Genomic DNA, 19,571 nt, shown 5'->3' with positions numbered 1-19,571 from the left:
GTGGCAGACAAGCAGATCTGGGAGACACACTGGCCTGCAAGCCCAGCTGAACTGATGATCTCCAGGTTCAGTGGAAACCCCGCTTCAAGACTAAAGTGCAAACTGATGGACGAAGATACACAGTGTTTACTTCTGACCTCCACAGTCACACACATATATGCAACTATCACCCATATGCACACATCCACACAAATATGAACATAAACATACATCACACATACATACACACAAAGTGCTTCTGTCTTTGTAGCATGTGATCACTAATCTCAATCATCTTACCGTAAACCAGAGACCTCCTGAAGGTGAAAGGATGGAAAAAAGTATTCCAAAAAAATGGAACCAGGAAGCAAGCAAATGCTGCTGTCATAACAAAATAGATTTTAAACCAAAACTAATCAGAAAAGATAAAGGACAATTCATCCTGATCAATGGAACAGTTAACCAAGAAGACACTACAATCCTAAACACCTACGCTGAACCCTGGGACTCCTACTTACATCCAAAAAACATACTACTGGGCCTAAAGACACAGACCAACTCCAGTTCAGCCCGCCACCAGAACAAAAGACAGCCTGACTACAGCATGCAGACACAGACCAACTCCAGTTCAGTCCGCCACCGGAACTAAAGACACAGATGACCAACTCCAGTTCAATAGCAGTAGATGATTTCAATACCCCACTTTTCCCAATAGACCGATCATCCAGACAAAAATAGAGAAACATCAGAACTGAATTATTATAACACATCAAGGGACCTAATAGTCCATCCAAACACCAAATACATGCTCCACTCAGCAGCAGGCTGAAGCCTCTCTAAAGCAGGTCTTATGCCAGGACACAAAACAAATCTTAAATTCAGGAAAAAGTTAAGTAACTCTGTGCACACTCTCTGACCACGGTGTAGTAAACTCTAAAACAACAGCAAACAAAGTTCTAGTAAGTACATAAGATCAGTACTGAATAACAACCAATTATCGAATGATGAATGGGGTCAAAGAAGAAGTTAACAAAATTTCAATGGTCTATGAGTTTTTATTTTTTTCCCAACTCTAAGAGTGATATTTAGGTACCTGGCCACCAGGGGGCATGGAGTCCTCTGGTTTCAGGGCATCTTCCAAATACCTAGTTGGCTCCTATTCTGTCCTATGTGAGGAGCTGCTAGCTGTCATTGCTTCCCCTACACTCAGTCCTGTTTCCTTGACAATAAGCTCTAAGTTTTAGCTGGGCACATATCTCCTCTTTGAATTTACACTACATTCCACACCTCCTTGAAACTAGGCCTTACTCTTTCCCCATAACTTGCCAGCAGCTGAGACCTATGTCTCTTCCTAGCACACAGCCATAGCTGGTGTGGGCTGAAGAATGGGTATAATGGGGTCAAATCCCCAGCAGCCATGAGACCATGAGTCATGCTGGGAATAGAGGCTATGCGAAGCTGAGCAACAGAAGAGGTGAGGAATCCTTGACTAGCTAGGACCCCCGTGCACTCTCTTATGACCTTCAAGGCATAAACATTTTGATTTACTTTTTTGTGTTCAGAGATGCGTCTACACTGAAAAACAGTTTGGTTTGTTTGTCTGTTTTGTTTTGGCTGTTTGAGAAAGGATGAAGGCTGCCTTGAACTTAAGATCCTCTTGTCTGAGAGCTGAAATTACATCCAGACTGATCTCATTTTTAAAAACAATTGTGAAAATGGCTGGTGGCAGGCACGTTATGCCACTGGTGTTTTTGAGTATGCAACGAATAGAGTCATGATGCCACTGTTTTCCATGACAACGGGGCATAGGGGCAGAGTACCTGCCTCAGTATCAGCAGAGCTCACAGCGGCCTTTATACCTCCAAAGTCACAACTCCTAGGGAATTATTGCACCTGCATAAGCGACTTTATCACATAGAACAGAAATTCAGTAATATATGCAGATAGCTGAAATACAAAAAAATTTTAACACATTAAGCATAGATTTCTTCACCCTTACTTAGAGAAGAGAGTTGCTGGAGTATATTCAGATATTGCTCCATTTTCAGGTCTATGATCTGTTTCTTTCATTTCAGTCCGAGGGGAAAAAAAACCAATCTCTCAGCTGGCTGAACCACAATGAGACTGTGAGAAGCCAGAAGTGTATTCTGGCTATGCTCCATTTCTTTGTTATGCCCTGCTCAACCACAGCACACAATTCCATCTACTGATAACATGGGCCAAAGGCACTGCTATCACACAGAATAGTGAGGACTAGAGGCTTAGCTTCTTGAATTGACTGGGAAATTATGAACTCTCACAGCAATGAAGAAGCAGATGCATGCTCCGAGTGACAGGAGTTGGTAAACGGTCAGGGATTATAAAAACACTCACACCTTACACACCCCTCCCAGTCTCCACCTGCTTAGTCCCCAGCCAGAAGCATCTCCACATACAATAGCATCTTTCCCTGGACCACGGCAGTAGCATCCTCAGATCTTTATGCTCAACACTCAGGCCTGACTGTATTTTCTATGGAATGGCTGCATTCACATAGTCCCTGGCAGTATTATAAATACAGTATTTACCAACAGACTAAATAATTAAATTCATTTTGCTAACAGGGAAACTCATTGATGGCAATACATATAGATAGGTTTTTCAGGCAACTTCACAAATCTGTTTCCTAAGATGGCATTACTAACTTATCTTCACTTCTTTTGAAAAGACTTGGGCAGACAGGTCCTAATCAACCAGATATGATTGTTTCACAGTAAAAGGCAGAGGAAATGATGATCAACTAGGGATTTAATAAACTCACCTAAAACTGTAATTCTTACATGGACCCCCATACGAGAAGAGAGAGTAGCAAGTCTTTTAGAGACTTGTTTCTCGGGTTGCTGTGAACAGTACCTTAGACAATTAGCAGAAAAAGTGTCTCTGATGCACTCGGTTTTCCCAGAGCTGCCACCAGGATGGAGACATTGACTTTGTTCTGTCTGCCGACAAAACGCAGCGCCACGTCCTTCACCTTCCTGGGCAAAATGAACAGGTCTTGGGAAATACAGACTGTTTAACAAACACCCTTTTCCCCGGGGGAGGTTCTAGCCATGGGTTTCCTTGCTTGTTCCCCACCATCTCCTTGGTTTGGTCCTTCGACCTGCTGCACCTCCAGGAAGAAAGGACCTCTAGGATGCAGGAGGCCATGGGCATGACTAGTGGTCACCAGCCCTGCAGGCTACTCCTCGCTTCTGCAATCACACACCTCACAGATGGCAGAAGGGAAGCAGCCCAGGGAGGTCTGTTCAAATTACACACGGAACAAATAGAAACTAAGCCATGTGATATTGAAAGGGCCAACACCCAGAGTAACTGAAAATAAAAAGAGTTCTTGCAAAACTGCTGCCTTTCCTTACCGTTTGACTACACACTGAGAGGATGCTCTTAATTCACACATGAAGCCCTTTCTGAAGCAGCAGTTTGCTCCCTTCTGCAAGTCAGTAAGCTCATCCAGGCTCCTTAAACATGTACACAGGCTAGGTACGGCTCAGGCTTGTGAGTACTTTGCACAGCCCAAAGCGGAAAGAGTGTCTTCTATTTCCCCTAAATAAAAAGCTCTTACTACCCAGGAAGGCCAGGCTTCAAGCCATGGAGCGTCAGGGACTGAGGGATTCTCGGAGTTGTGCAATGACACAGGCACCGTCCCCTGGTAATCTCAGCTGCTGCACGCACAGCTAAGGGATCTGTACTCCACACAAGCACTTGCTCAGCTCCAAAGCTTTACCCTCCCATTTGGAACTGGAAAGAATGCATATACCACGCTCATCAGGGATCCCCAGGCAGGAAGAAGAAGGCTTGCGGAAGTCAAATGCAACAGCTGACAGTGTACCTTTTCTACAGGGCCATGTAACACAGGTGTGGGGCAGCAACCCCGTGCAGAAACCCTCCCAGATGACCAAATGGCACATGGAGCTGGTGTCCAACATGTCCAACTGATGTAGAAAAATTACACGAACACTAGCTATTTCTATAGTGCTCAATCTATATATTACTTCATACACTCCCAAAAGGAAAACTGTTTCCAATGAAAACAGAGTGGCAGAAAGGCCATGCGACTTACCCAATGCCACTCAGTATGTGAGGCCTGTCTGAGAGGGCTTCTGATTTTAAATACTATTCACACAGACCACAATGCACCAGCCAAGTTTCTTCAGTGTTCTAACATGCTAAGTAAATTAGGCCATGTATAATGGGTCTGCTCTCCAATCTAACAAAACGCCAGCTTGCTAATAGTTAAAACAGAACATAGATGGTAAACCACAATCCTGTACCAAGCCCAGCTTCTGCCTGTTTTGGTAAATCAAGTTTTATTTACAGTCTATATCTAGTCCACCAACTGACTAGTTCTAAAGAGTTGAGGACAATTCATGCCATCTTAATTCTAGTGTCATGGGAACACCTTTGGGAGCATTCAAGATTCTTGAATCCAAGATCTACTGCAGTCTTTTTGATGTGCTGGTTCCTGATCTGTAGCCTGTGTGATTCAGCCTTCCAGGTGGGAGTGCCTTTTATTTTCAGCTTCTTTGAAATGTTTATTATTTTTTTAAAAATTTATTGAAAAGTTCTAATTGAATTTTTTTTCACACAATGTAATTTCGACTGTGTTTTCTCTTCCTGCACCAGTTCCTCCCTACCTGTTGGCGGAGGCTGCTCGTTCATTCCCAGCCGTCCAGACCCAAAATAATCACACAGAAACTATATTACTTGTAATACTGTTTGGCCACTAGCTTAAACGTTATTTTTCACTAGTTCTTACATCTTAAATTAACCCATTTCTATTATTTTATATTTTATACAAGGCTAGGGGTTCATAGGCAAGGTTCCAGCGTGTCTGTATCTTGTGGCTACATGGCATCTCCCTTTGACTCCACCTACTCTCCCTCTATATCCTTTACAGCCTGGCTAATATTCTGTTTGGACATTGGCTGAAAGCACCTTTTTTTTTTTTTATTAACCAATGGCAATAAAACATATTCACAGCATACAAAAGGGAATCCCATATCACCTCCCTTTGCATTGATCTTGGCCTAATAATACAAATTTAGGATTAATTTTGTTAATTAATGAAGTGTTTCTGCACTTCATTAAGGTATTGTGTTTGTGCAGCTCATTTAAAAATGTAATGTATAATTAAGAAATATACATTAAAAATGTCATCTATAATAGTCAAGCTTGTAGTCATGTTAGCTAGGTTTCCTAAATGTATAAAGATATATTTCGGGGGCTGGAGAGATGGCTCAGGTAAAGAGCATTGCCTGCTCTTCCAAAGGTCCTGAGTTCAATTCCCAGCAACCATATGGTGGCTCACAACCATCTGTAATAGGGTCTGGTGCCCTCTTCTGGCCTGCAGGCATACACACAGACAGAATATTGTATATATAACAGATAAAAAAATAAATATTTTAAAAAAAGATATATTTCAGATGGATAGATATTCTTCAAAGACTATCAGAATATGGCATTTAAAATGCTTTAATAACTTAGAGCTTTTCATGACAATGAGATTCATCTGCTCCTGGTAGCATACTTACTTCAAGAGGAAGATGGGCATTAAAGAGGCTTCTTATGGAGTTTGTTAGCCATTTGGACAAAGAACCTGCTTTCCCTGGATTGTTTGATGTTATGTGGTATAAATTGGACTCACAGGACCCACAGAGAAATGACTGCTAAACTTGCCTAAAGGTGAGACAGAAAGAGTCTGCCAGACATTCTGCAGGACACAGAAGAAAGTGACTGACAAACTGCCAATATAGGTAAAATTGTCTTTAAAATTTCCCACTTCATGGGAAAGTCTGCTGGATACTATGGGCCTGTAAGGCTGAAAATGGATGCTCCAATGTTAAGAATTCTGGGTGAGATTGTCCAGGTATTGAGATGTCTCTGTCAATTCTAGAGTTTTGGAAGTTGCTTACAAAGCACTTCCTCTTTACTTAGGTTGTATTATATCCTTCTGGAGTCTTTGGTGGAGTTTAAAAAAGATAGTTATAATTATAAAAGATAAATTAGATATAAAACTTTAGACTCACAAATATGGATAGATAATAGGTTATTTTCCTTAATTTGCCAAATGTCAATGGACTAAATATTGTAACTATAATTCTTGCTTGATAACTGCTTTGTTATTTTAATGTTCCTACGTTAAAGTTAAAACCTTCCTTTTTATTTGAACAGAGAAGGGGAAATGGTGTGAGAAGTCCTTCTGTATATGTGTTGCTTTTATTGGTTAATGAATAAAAGAAGTGATAGGGCATAACAGAGGTAGGTGGAAAAACGAAATTAAATGCTGGAAGAAAGTAGGTGGAGTCAGGGAGATGCCATGTAGCCACCAGAGGAGACAGACACCCAGTAAACCATGCATCTTGTAGTAAAACAATAAAATATAAAAAGTAGGTTAATTTAAGATATAAGAGCTAGCTAGTAATATGCCTAAGTAATTGGCCAAGTAGTGTTTTAATTAATATAGTCTATGTGATTATTTTGGGTCTGGGCAACTGGGAATGAACGCGCAGCCTCAGCCACCACCTACCCACCCAATTTTAAGTTTTCCTCTTTCTTTAAAACAAAAGCAAAATTAAAACCCCCACTGAAAAACAAAAACAAAACTCCACAAAAACAAATCAAAACAAGCAAAAGACCAGTAAGACATACAAGCACACAAAATTCTCAAACAAAACAACAACAACAAAAACGAGGCAAAATGCCTATACAAAACACCATTGAGATTGTTTGTAGCTGGCCAACTACTCTTGCACATGGGAACTACCTGGAATGTGGCTAATATCCCCAGAGAGATTCCACTGGTGAAAACTGGTTTTTTCCTTTGCCACCCATTAAAGACAGCTTTCTTCGTTAGCAGTGGGACCTGGGTAGGCCTTGTATATGTCACCACAGTCTCTGCGAGGTTGTATGCGCATCATCCCTATTGTGTCTGGAATGGGTGCCTGTCAACACACCCTGCACTCTGTGGGTAATCTCTCACTGCAAAGGAACAGACACTCTTCACCATGTCAATCAAACAGCAATTCATTTTCCGGAAGACTCAATACCCTCGTGGAGCTAAAGAAGCCAAAAAGAGAGTTATGCTGGAATGACAGCGACCAGGGACCGAAGTACGGTGTCTGAACAATCTTTTTTGCTCATCCGTTCATTCAGATGTGTTGCGAGTGCCTACTCTACTGAGCAGAGACATACAAACTTCAGACTGGAGATGGAGACACTTTACATGGAGCAAATCTGTTGAAGACCTGAGCTTGTAGTCAGACAGACACAGACAAGTGGTGTTGGTTTTCTGTCAAGAACAACAGCCTTGGGAGCAGAACCCAAAGGGCAGTGACCACAGGGCCTACTTACTGCTAAGCCCTAAGCACTTGGCTCAATGCCTAGAAACAGTGGGAGCTGCAAACATATTTGTCCTCTGTATTACCGTGGGTTAGCTCTGTGGGTTTTGACAAGGGGGAATGTGAACAGGAGCCTGTGAGTCACATTCCCCAACTGTCCTGCTAAAGACATCAATTTCGCCATACCTGGATTGTCTGATAATCAGAAGCATCGATTCCCTTCACCGTCACCTCGCGGAAAACCATGGGTTCAAGTTCCTCTTTGGTAAGATCACAGTGGTAAATGACACCTAGAAGGGGAGGAAGTCTTAGGTTAGCATCCAAGACTCATGAAAAACGAGGGCTACAGGGATGCTAGGTGGTACCCGGGGCTAGCACCAGGCAGGACCCTATTCCATCAGCACCCTGGTAGGTGTGGTAGGCAGATGAGAAGAGTCTGCTATGAGTGGTACCCTGGAAGAGCGGAGGTCTCCTCATCAACACTACCTACTGCCTCCCCTCCTCCAACACCGTGATGGTACTGTTTACTATTAACCTGACTGTGTTTGGGTCACCTAGTGGCCACACCTTAGGCATTGCAGAGAGTATTTCCAGGAATTTAACTGAGGAAGACTCACCCCACCTGTGGGTAGTGCTATCCCATGGATTGGGGTCCTGGATTGAATATAAAGGGGACAAAGGAAGAAGGCAGGTGAGCACCATTGTTTGGCTCTCTGCAACCTGATTTGCCCTCGTGTGAGCAAGAAGCCAACTCTCAGGCCTTCCCTGCTGTCTTACCTACTTTTAGATTGCTGTGATAAAACACCATGACCAAGGTAATTTACAAAAAAAAAAAAAAAAAAAAAGAGAGAGAGAGAGAGAGATTTAATCTGGCTCAAAGTTTCACAGGGTTAGAGTCCATGATGGTAGCGTGTTTGAACAGCCCAGAGTTTACAACCTGATCTGCAACCATCAGGCAGAGACAGACTGGGAATTCCACCAGACTTCTGAAGCCCACCCCCCAGTGACCCACCTCCTCCCACAAGACCACACCTCCCAATCCTTCCCAAACAGTTCCACCAACTTAGGATCAAGAATTCAAATAAATGAGCCTATGGAGACCATTCCCACTCAAACCACCATATCCACCATAGGGGATCCCACACCTTCAACTGTGAGCCTTCTGTCCAGTATTTTGTCACAGCAACCAGAAAAGTAACTAAAACCAACGCCACCCTGAGCACTCACTGTAGAAAACTCATACATCATCCCTGGGGATTTGAGAAAAGGAAGGATACCTAACTGACCTCAACAGCTTTTCTCCAACCCAGGTCACAAAGCAATGCCCCCCACACCCATGATAAACTCATCTGGAGTCATTTACCTGAAAGGGCTCTGATGGGAAAGTCTCACGATCTACTCAAGGTCTACAGCCAGTGGGGGGCTCTTGACCAGTCCTTTTGGGCTTGTGCTACCTGACACACACCCAGCCAAGGACACAAAGGAACAAAGGTGATCCATCACAGGTCATTTCAGAATCAAATTTTCAGCTGTCCCAGTAATTGTGGAAATTCCAAATAACTAATATATACCAAGAATTTTAGCTTATTAAAACCACTAATGAAAATTCTACTTCCTGAATTTAATGCTGCCCTCTTAATATTTAAGAATTACATCAAAGAAACAATTAGGGAGTGAGTCAGAGAAGCTGGTGTGGAAACCTTAGCTCATACTTGAAATATACACTGTCAAGGGGAAGACAAATTGGTCCCGGGACCCCAGTGCTTGCTGGAATCCCACAGGGCACAGTGAAATCGACTGCTCATGGATTAAAATGACAGCTCTCTTTCCTCTCAACCCCTCCATGGTAGGTATTTCTCCAGCAGCTGAGAAACAATATTCTGTAAGTAAGTAACTATGACAGTTAATGAGCGTTTTTGGTTTGGTTTGTTTTTTAAATCAGTACAAGGTGTACACACACACACACACACACACACCTCTGAATTGGAGAGAAAAATAGGTTCCAAACATTGCAACAAAAATAAGATGGAACAAAGAGCAAGCATGTGCCACACGATCACCCAATTTGTCCTGATGTCACCACAAATAATGAAGGATTCGGGAGCTAGAATTAAGGGCTCAGTGAACTCAGACAAGCCACCAGAAACTGGAATTAAAATCCCTAATGAAAGATGAAGAAGAGGAGACAGACTCTCCATTCCTGTCTACTCAGACGGCACAATTCTCAAGGCAGAACGAATACACAACCGGGGCTGGCTGTCATTTAAAGAGAGTAGCCCATACTTCCTCCATTCTGGACAAACACACACAGGGATAAGCTTGATGGTGTCCATCATAAATGTATTTTATCACTATTCCCTGTGTATAGTCATATCGCTTAGCCCAGGTTAGTTTACTGCACATTCTTCTTTTTGTTTGTTTGGTTTTTTTTTTTTTTTTTTTCGAGACAGGATTTCTCTGTGGTTTTGGAGCCTGTCCTGGAACTAGCTCTTGTAGACCAGGCTGGTCTCGAACTCACAGTGATCCGCCTGCCTCTGCCTCCTGAGTGCTGGGCCTACTGCACATTCTTAATACTATAACATGAACCACTGTAACCAAGTCTGTCCCTCTTGATCATGCAGACAAAGTGAGCTGGAAGAAAACGCTCTGGATCACAGTAAGCAGAGGCTGCCTAGGAAATGATTTCAAGATTGAAAGAAGGACTCGATGATAGAAGTTCCTTAAGGTAGAGGAAGTATCTGGCCTTAAGATGATCCCTGATAAAAAGCAGTGCCATTACAACAGTAGGACAGAGGCAGGGAGAGCGGCTGGCGTGGGCTGAGGACGGAGGCAGGGAGAGTGGGTGATGTGGGCTGAGGATGGAGGCAGGGAGAGCGGCTGGTGTGGCTTGGGCTGAGGACAGAGGCAGAGAGAGCGGCTGGCGAGGGCTGAGGAAGGAGGCAGGGAGAGTGGCTGGTGTGGGCTGAGGATGGAGGAGGCAGGGAGGGCGGCTGGTGCGGACTGAGGACAGAAGACAGGAGGGTGGCTGGTGTGGGCTGAGGACGGAGGACGGGAGAGCAGCTGGTGTGGGCTGAGGATGGAGGACGGGAGAGCAGCTGGTGTGGGCTGAGGATGGAGGAGGCAGGGAGGGCGGCTGGTGTGGGCTGAGGATGGAGGAGGCAGGGAGGGCGGGTGATGTAGGCTGAGGACGGAGGCAGAGAGAGCGGCTGATGCAGACTGAGGATGGAGGACAGGAGGGTGGCTGGTGTAGGATGAAGACCTAGGACGGGAGAGCAGCTGGTGTGGGCTGAGGATGGAGGAGGCAGGGAGGGCGGCTGGTGTGGGCTGAGGATGGAGGAGGCAGGGAGGGCGGCTTGTGTGGGCTGAGAAGGGAGAAGGGGTAGTTAGGGAGGACAGCACTCTGGGAAGAGGTGCGAAAAGAGTGTCAGTAGGATCTCCAATGTCGACATGAAGAGAAACAGGGTCCTGTAATTTAGGTAAGTATCTTACCTGCTCTATTACAAGGCAGGATTTAATGGCACAAAAAAAGAGTAAAAAAAAATTACAAAAGCCAAGGCTCTTTAAAAGGTTTTGTCTTTTCCAAAGCACATGTTTATTTATTATTGGACGGCTGCTTTGCACTTGGCTTTAGAGGACCTGAGTCTGGAAATCCACTCTCTGGTTTTAGGTGTCTATTACATCAAGAGAGAAGGGAAGGATGGGGGAAGTGAGCGAGGAGACAGAGAGACAAACAGCACCACAGTAACAAATGAACGCTTTCCCGGAAGCAGCCAGCAGCAAGCAACTAGGAACACACTTTTCCCTCCAACCTCCACAGCCACGGCCACAGCCAGCAGTTCATTGTTGGCACAGAAACATCATTTCCCACTAGGACAACAAGCCCTTTTCTTCAGATAATGATGAAATAAACGGCCACATGGGGTCACTGGAGGAGGCTGCGGGCCTCGGGGACCCTGGATTTCTATTAAGAGCAGATGAGTCACCCTTATTTGTCTTCTTCTCTCTCCTTTGTTCATTTAAATGACTGAAGACAAGAGTTTAAAGCACAATGTTTAGAACCAGCGGAAGCTTGAGAATAAAGTGTGGGCCCTGTGACAGCAGGGATGGGGGTGTCCCCCTCACTCACTGGTTCCTTCTGAGAACCAGGTTCTGGGTGGGGGGTAAGAGTCAGGGTTCCTGACTTCCAGCTTTGGGTCTGCTTCTACTCTTGTGGGCTCTTGTGCTCCCCTCAATCCCCTGAAAGGTACTTGGGGAGTAAAGCCTGATTCACCCCAACCCGCTGACGGAGCACCTCAGCTCTAACAGTCCTGTCAGCAGACTGTCAGGCTAAGATTTCTTATCAACTCAGAGGTGCAAACACAGTTGCACCCAGACGAGGCACCACTGCAATCTGGGCAAATCCTGAAGGAAGGATGGTCACTTCATCACTCTCGCCAGAGACTGCTCCGTCTACCAGCAAATAACGGCGACCAAATAGGAGGGCAGAGAGTGCTCCCCAAGAACCTGGCAAATGAACAAGACAAGGTGGGAGCGGGTCTGCCCAGTCAGCTACAAACTGCCAACTGAGCAGACTCCTGGGGCAAACACAGTCTGTGTGCGGCCACAACTCTATACAGTGGAGGAGAGAGAAAAGTCCACGCCAAGCAAACGAATGTGACCAGCTCCGCACAAAGTATAAAACAGAATTATTTTACTTTAGAAAAAATTAACTCATACCACAAAGTGAAAATCTCATCTTCGAAGTATCTTCCTTTTCTAACAGATCTGAGACAACACACTTTTTTCCCCCAATGACTTCACTTTTAGAATTAGTTTATTCTGGGAGGCATTCTGTATGCTGGGTGTGGCTGTTCAAGGGGTTTGTCTGTTACCTACCCTACACATCTCTGTTCAGATCAAGGCCTGGACTAAGACTTACATTTGTTGGCACTGAGAATAACAGCGGTTCCCACAGAAGGTAACAGGAATATGGTTTTTAGTTTCCTTTGTTCTGAATTCCTTTTTGTCTATAGCCCAGCCTTGAATTCCCAATTCCCTCTAGGTGGTTCTGTCCATAGCCCAGCCTTGAATTCCCAATTCCCTCTAGGTGGTTCTGTCCATAGTCCAGCCTGTGCTAGGCACAAACATCTTCGCACTGCCCCACTTCCCAGAAGACTCCCCCTCACCACCAGCGAAGGACCTCTCACCTGGAGACAGAAAGGACGTGAACTGGTAGAAGATCTCCGAGTCCTTTTTGCGCCCGCTGTAGCCCACCACGCTGCCCACATCCAGCGGGAAGGTCTTGAGGAGAGCACCTGTGGTCAGGTCGTGAAGCTGCAGAATGTTCTTCACGTCGTGGAGGTAGCACAAGACCAGGAAGTTGGACCTGACACAAGCCACCCACTCTGAAATGACAGGGAGAGAAAACCCAATGCTGCTTTGAAAATCAGAGAGCACGTCACTTAGTGAACTAAACAGCAGTGCTAAAGCCCGGCTGCGTGTGCCATGGTGACACCTGCAAGGTCCTTTCAGGATCTGTTTTAACCCTGCACCCAGTCTTCAGCACAGTGGACACTGTCGTGTTCACCTATGGCACTCACGGTAACACGACAACACAACACACAACAACAGAGTTCAGTCTTGAGAACTGCATAGTGTTTAGGTCGCACTCACGGCCACCCATGGCTGCGTGAGTCCTGCAGACTGGACATGAGACACATAGCTGCAAATATCCCTGCCTTGGAGCAGGTGCGAGCATGGCAGCTCGGCAGTGCTCCTGGCTGTACCACCTCATGCATATAGCTCTGCCTCATTATAGACGGGTCACCTGGCTCTCCACGTGACAGTGGAAGGGTTCTGGCACAGCTTGCCCAAGGGAATGAAACGGTCCAGCACCTGCTCTGCAACTCATGACTGAAACGGTCCAGCCTGCTCTGCGACTCGTGACCAACTCAGCATCCAAAAAACAGAAGGTCAGAGTAGACGGTTTTGAGGAACGCAGGAAGGTGCTCCTGGCATGCTGTAAGCATCTCTCCCCATGCTGAGGAGTCTGGGAGAGACTACAGCCTGGCATGTCTACACTGTGGCAGGATAGAGGAGGGGACCAGTTGCTACCTTAGTGGAAAACCGGTGCTGAGCTGGGGCTCTCAAGTTGCAGGTGTTGTGAACTCTGCAGGGAAAAGTGGGTGGGGCTGTCTTGGGGCTTGTCTGACTGGTGTGGGGGTTCAAGGCAGGGATCTTAGTACTTAATACCAGATGGTGGAGGGGTGCAACCCAACGCCCAGGCTGGGGAGAAGCCAAGCAAACTCGACTTCCTCAAGAACTACGGACGTTGTAGAAAGACACCATGGGAGCCTGTGACCCTGAGATCAGCTCTCTGCTGTCCACGCCAGCAATATCAGACATTTCTGCAAAGCACGGTGGACAGGAGTTTCTCACAGGTCCAGATGTGAACCTGGATCTGCATGGCTGCACAAACATCTAACTCCCTAGAGAACACACGTCAGGAGTGCTTTAGCTGAGAAGGGCTATTCTGGAGCCTGGGCACGGCTCTCCCTACACACAGTATACTTCTGTATGGCCTCAGTTCCTCACTCAACTTACCACAGACGCTCACTTCCCGCAAGCAAACTCTTCATTGGTCTGAAGAACTGAACTCTTCTGTGTGATAATCTCTCTAGACTAGTGAGTCATCTAGTTAAATTCTGTCTTCATGCACACATTTATAAGTCAGCACATAATTTTTGGTAAAATGCTTAAGTGCCTGTGGCAGCTTTCAATTAAACACAGGGGCAACCTAGTCTCTTTTCTAGCAAGACGGCTGGAAGTCCACCCTCACTTCTACGAGAGGCGGAAACAGCCAAAGGCGACACAAAAGAGTTGTCATTCTTTTTATCAGAAAGTGTGCACTGTTTAAGAATGACATTCCTAATAATCACAAGCCAAAGGTTCAGTACTGAGGAACTAGTCACCAGACCGTGAAGTGGACCAACCTGATGATGCTCCCACAAGCCCAATTTCCCAGCAGCCACTGCTCTTACCTAAGACATCTTTCTCGTGCTCGGGAACAAGCACTTTCCACTTAGACTCGTCAGGGTCCATGAAGTCGATGTTGATCAGACGGTAATTAGGAGAATTACGGTTCGTCTTGAACGTGAACACCGTCCCCTCATTGGTTACGTAGTCATATTCTCCTTCAAAATTGTCTATCAGCTTTACCCACTTCAGGATTCCTGCGGAGACACAGTGCACTCCTGTCACCTCTGATACTGTAAGAAATGATGCAGGCTTCCTTGGAGGGAGGTGAGGGGCTCTTCTCTTTCTATAAAGCCTAAGACAAAGATGGTACCAGGAGATCCAACACAAGAATGAGCAAGGGTTAGCTGTGAGTGGGGGCCAAAGAGCACTTGAACACTCTGGCGCTAAGGGGGCCTGAAGAATCTTGTCTCCCAACTTAACCATTGCCCATACCTGCTAAACCCTCTTCTGAGCAAGTCTCAAATCAAAGCCTGGCTTTCCACCTCTCCTGCCACCCTACAATGTCATCAGTCACCACCTGCTCCACGACAGTGGCCCTCAACCAGAGTAACAGACACACCTCTTCGAAGCAGCATTTACAAGGTCTACATTTTGGTTTTTGGTTGCTGTGACTTGGGAGGTGAGGATTGCTACTGCCATCTAGTGGTAGAGATCAGATATGCTGCTAAAAAAATATGCTACCACCCACAAGTCAGTCCATAACAAAAGTCAACAGTGCCAAGTTTGAGAAGCTTTGGCCTATAGTGTTAGCTTTCTGAATGGTTTCCAAAAGCCACTCTTGATTTACTCTATTCCAGTCAGCAGGATGTCTTAATATTCTAACCTGGTCCACAATGGTGCCTTTCCCATTACACTCTGAATAAAGTCCCCACACAACACAAGTCCCACCTAAGTCAATGTTGGCTCTAGGGGTACTCAGGATCTGTCCTCTGACCGGGCCAATCTCAAATGGCTGGACACTTCTAACAAGCACACACTTGGTAACACTGCTCTCCAATATATAGCTTTGAAGATTCCTTGCTACTTCACACTCAGCTTGCAGGCATTTTGCAATACATAGGAGCTGCATTGAATGAAGCGAGGGACACTTGGAAATCCTTTATTCCTAAGAACTGGCACAGAGTGGTCATCACTAAACATCTTACCCACATTCGCCAGCATCCTGCAATGGCTCTGTGAACCTTAATGATCAGGCTCAGTGACAATCTTAGAGAATTTATCCGGGAAAGAAGTCCACAACTTTAGATGTTTCTCCAAACATCTCCCAACTTCAACTGCACAGCAAACTTCCATTTTAATCTGGACCATTCGTTTCTACCCCAGTGCGTTTGGTAAGTACTTTGCACTTGTGTCTTATTTGTAACCACAGAATAGCTTTACATACAGTGTCGTTGCCTTAAACAAATCAGGGAAAGTGTGATTCAAACACGGGAGACCAGTCCTGTGGTCAGATACGTGGATCAAAATCCCAGCCCTCCCTCTGGTAAGTCACATGACTTTGAATGATTTCTTTATTCTCTGTCTAGCTTTATTTCCTCAACCATCAACTAAGAATCACAGAAAACAGGAAAACAGGAAAAATTATTTTTAAAGTGGTTGTTAGTATATCTACTGCACAATAAAAATTCAGTGAAACTGTTTTTAAAAGTAATTTGAATTAAGACCAATAAAACCAGCAGTAAAAATCTAAAACCTTCCTAAATGTTGGCAGTAACCAGTTAAAAACACTGAGGAGGGCCTTCTAGTAGAGGCAGTCATAGGACACCTAGAAATGTACCTAGCATGAAATGTGGGGTCTACACAAAAAACAAAAAAGCAAGCAAAACCACCGAGCTTCTTCTAAGGAAGCATTAAAATAAAAACACAGCACAGCCCCAAGAGACAACGACCCCATTGGAAACAGAGAAAGGCGAATGTAACGTCATTCTGAGACTCAGTTGGGAAAACAATGCATAAGGACAGCCAGGCAGGAGCTCATCTATGTCGCTGACCAGCCCAACTCTGTCCCTCCCGCGCACGTTCACAACACCGCAGTTCTGCCTCCTTTTAACTCCTGCACACAGGCTTCACTGTCACCTCCTTCCCAGCAGACACATCGGAGATAAGTCAGTCTCAGTCTCTGTCCCTGGGTTCCCGTGCACATTCCATTTCTGTTCTCTATGATTTCTGGTCCCTTTCTGCCAACAACAATGTATCTGGAAGGCCCTGTGTAAGGGTTTACAGTACTGAGACTGTTTCAGCTCAAAGGCTTCTCAGAATACATACTTAGACACTCCCGGAGCAGACCTTACAATAATGCTTCACACGAGGTCAAAATGCACACGAAGCACAGCTAGACTTCTTAACTTTTTAAGTGGCAAACTGCTCCCCTCAAACGAGTACTCGGTAGGTGATCCACTCTATGGCAGCAGTAACTTGCTCGCTCCTCTCCCTCCCCCCCATCCCCCACCCCCTCATGTCTTAGAACAGCAACAATTTAAGTCACGAGCTGCCAATCAAACATTTGAAGATAATCAGAAAGCTTCATTTGTTTATAAAAAAAATGACAAATCACTATTTCTTGAACTATGACATTTGTGGATACCAAATCTTGATCCAGTGAAATGTCAGATTGCTTAAATATTCCCCTGCCAACAAAGCATTCATGATGTAAACGTTTATTTCACAGCATAACCTTCTACGGTTTCTGCTTGAAAAGGTCGTGGAGACAGTGACATTTATCACAATCCCAACCCATGCGAAGCCACTCGAGTACACACCAGCCCCAAACACTGCAGGAAAGTCCTTTGTAGTGCACACAGGGGAGCCTAAAAAGAAGCAACGGTCCTCAAACCATCAGGTTCTGCTGCACAGCAACACCTCAGACAAGCCTGTGGGCATGTCACTCTGCTCTGAAGAGCTGACTAACTGTGAACATACACCGTGGGTCTGTGGGGCATCCGAGCAAGAAGCTGTGACTTGGATTTGTGCAAAAACAGGTGTAAGATGTAAAATGCTTTCATTTAAATTAACTTTGTTATAAGAAAACAACCCGGGACTTAAAAGCATCACACCAGAAAGCAACCAAACCCAAGTCTATATATGCACCTCAGTGGACTTCTATGCAGTAAGGACAGACGTGTAGCAGCTGTGGAGTGCCACGCTGGATTTGACACGCTTACAAATGTGTTTTACACACTTAACTACCACCAAAGCTGAAACATCCATGACAGAGTTAAAACTAGAAAAATAACTAGCTTTCCATCCTCTTTCTACCTTGTGTCCATTACAGCATCTCCTAGTATTTAGCCTTTCTTCTTCTCTCTTCTACATGTTATACTGCATCCATGTATATCTTTGTTTATATATATGTAAACATATTATATATGATAAATATACATTAAAATATATATTTAAACAAAGATACATACACACACACTATAGAGGGAAATTTTACGTTATTTTCTCTTTCTGAGATTGTATGAACTCACTGAATATTATGCATTCTAAATCCATCCATTTTCCTGCACATTTGTGGTCGCATTTTTCTTTAGAGCTGAATAGTATTCCATTTGATACACACACCAAATTTTCATGATCCATTCATTTGTTGTTAGACATCTAGGTTGCTTCCAGTTCTTTGCTATAGTAAAAGCAACAAACAACACCACCAGCAATAAATACGGGCTGCAAATATCACTATGGTAGTGATGAAAAACAGTTCAGGGCCAGGCCCTCACTGGGCAGGACATGTCAAGCCTGTGAAGCCCCATGTGCCCCAGAATCCTGCTCTAGTCTTTGATGGAAAAATAAAAAACAATTCATTTAAAAAGAAGAAGGAGAAGGAGAAGAAGAAGAAGGGCAGTGCTGGTGCACACCTTTAATCCCAACACTTGGGAGGCAGAGGCAGGCGGATCTCTGAGTTTGAGGCCATCCTGGGCTACAAGAGCTAGTTGCAGGACACATTACAAAGCTACAGAGAAACCCTGTTTCGGAGTGGGGGGAAAGAATTACAAAAAGGTATTTTGGGTACACCATGGGGGCTTTTTCATTTTTGCTATTTACAGGTGAGAACTCTGTTGAATTAAAAGCACAACATGAAAATTAGTTTCACAAAAGAGACAAGGCTTTAATTCCTTAACCCTTTCAGAGTTTGCTCACTTTGTCTGTAAGTGCCACTATTCACTCTGAGGCCAACAGAATTCAATTCCCAAACCTCTCCACCATAAAGTTAATGCGGCTTTTTTGTTAAGCCTGCTTCTCGCTGGGGACTGATTTGTCTACTGGATGGAGATTAACTTAAAATAAATCCTCTTATGGTTTTCTTAGAGCAAAGACACACTTCCATTTCTTTCTTTAAAAATGACTAATGATATTAACTACATCTCATGGGGAATTTGTGGCCGTCTCTAATAACAGAGTTAAGGTGCTTTTATATTATACAAAAACTATACAGGATTGGCACGTCCCATAGTTAATAGAATCAAGGTGATGTCAGATGCTGAGGCTGAGTGGGGAGAAGTCTCCAGGCCCCCCGCCTCCCGGTGTAAAGGACTTCTTTATCCTGGCCTGAAGCTGCATGTTTATTTGCTTAACTTTGTCTGTTGCATTACATCCTGCCCCCTCCTTGTGCCAACTCTTACAGTGCCCCACCATTTGTGGACTCTGTTTCTATAATTACTATTGTTATGCGCACACGTATAAATATGACCTGCTCAGTGTCTTTAGTGTCCTTGCATGGATATCTTCTCAAGGCTTACATTTGGTACTGTGTAACCATACAGGGGCTCATCCAATGGAAGACTGGCCCCCTCTTTCACCAATCATCTGGAGGTCCTAAGAGTCCTTCCATCTATACTGACATGTCAACTACTGTCGAGTGTAGGTATTTTTTAGGAGACCACAGTGCTGAGACTCCTTGGGTGCACCTTCTCTATCATACACAGACACAGACTTGGCAAGCATCCTGTCCTCTGGCTTGTGCAGCTTTTCCACCCTCTCCACTGTGATGATATTCCCCAAGCCTCAGGTGTAGGGGGTGTGACGCAGAGATAGCAAAAGGAGCTAGGCACCCAACAGTTAGCAGTTCTCTGCATTTTGATCAGTTGTGGTTTTCTGTACTGGTCTGTCTGCTGCAAAAATAAGTTTCTTTAATGAGATGTGAGGGCTACACTAATCTCTGAATACAGGGAAAGCATTTAAAATGTAACTAGAAATTAC

General features: G+C 44.7%; 1 protein-coding gene across 1 annotated transcript in view; it reads right to left on the bottom strand.

Moving 5' to 3' along the window:
* The window catches only part of LOC121449983 (prolyl endopeptidase), a 104,300-nt gene that overhangs the window by 31,285 nt on the left and 53,444 nt on the right, over positions 1–19,571 (bottom strand). Inside the window, exons 8-10 of the mRNA XM_041654631.1 lie at positions 14,375–14,566; positions 12,542–12,739; positions 7,542–7,645 (exon numbers count right to left, since the gene is read on the bottom strand). Of these exons, the coding sequence (XP_041510565.1) occupies positions 7,542–7,645; positions 12,542–12,739; positions 14,375–14,566 (494 nt within the window). The remainder of the gene's footprint in view (positions 1–7,541; positions 7,646–12,541; positions 12,740–14,374; positions 14,567–19,571) is intronic.

Source organism: Microtus oregoni, unplaced genomic scaffold (assembly GCF_018167655.1).
Source record: "Microtus oregoni isolate MIOR12 unplaced genomic scaffold, Mior012 000006F_ref0000085, whole genome shotgun sequence".
NCBI lineage: Eukaryota > Metazoa > Chordata > Mammalia > Rodentia > Cricetidae > Microtus > Microtus oregoni.
Note: the sequence above shows the minus strand (reverse complement) of the source record. Positions and strands in the feature narration are given on the sequence as shown.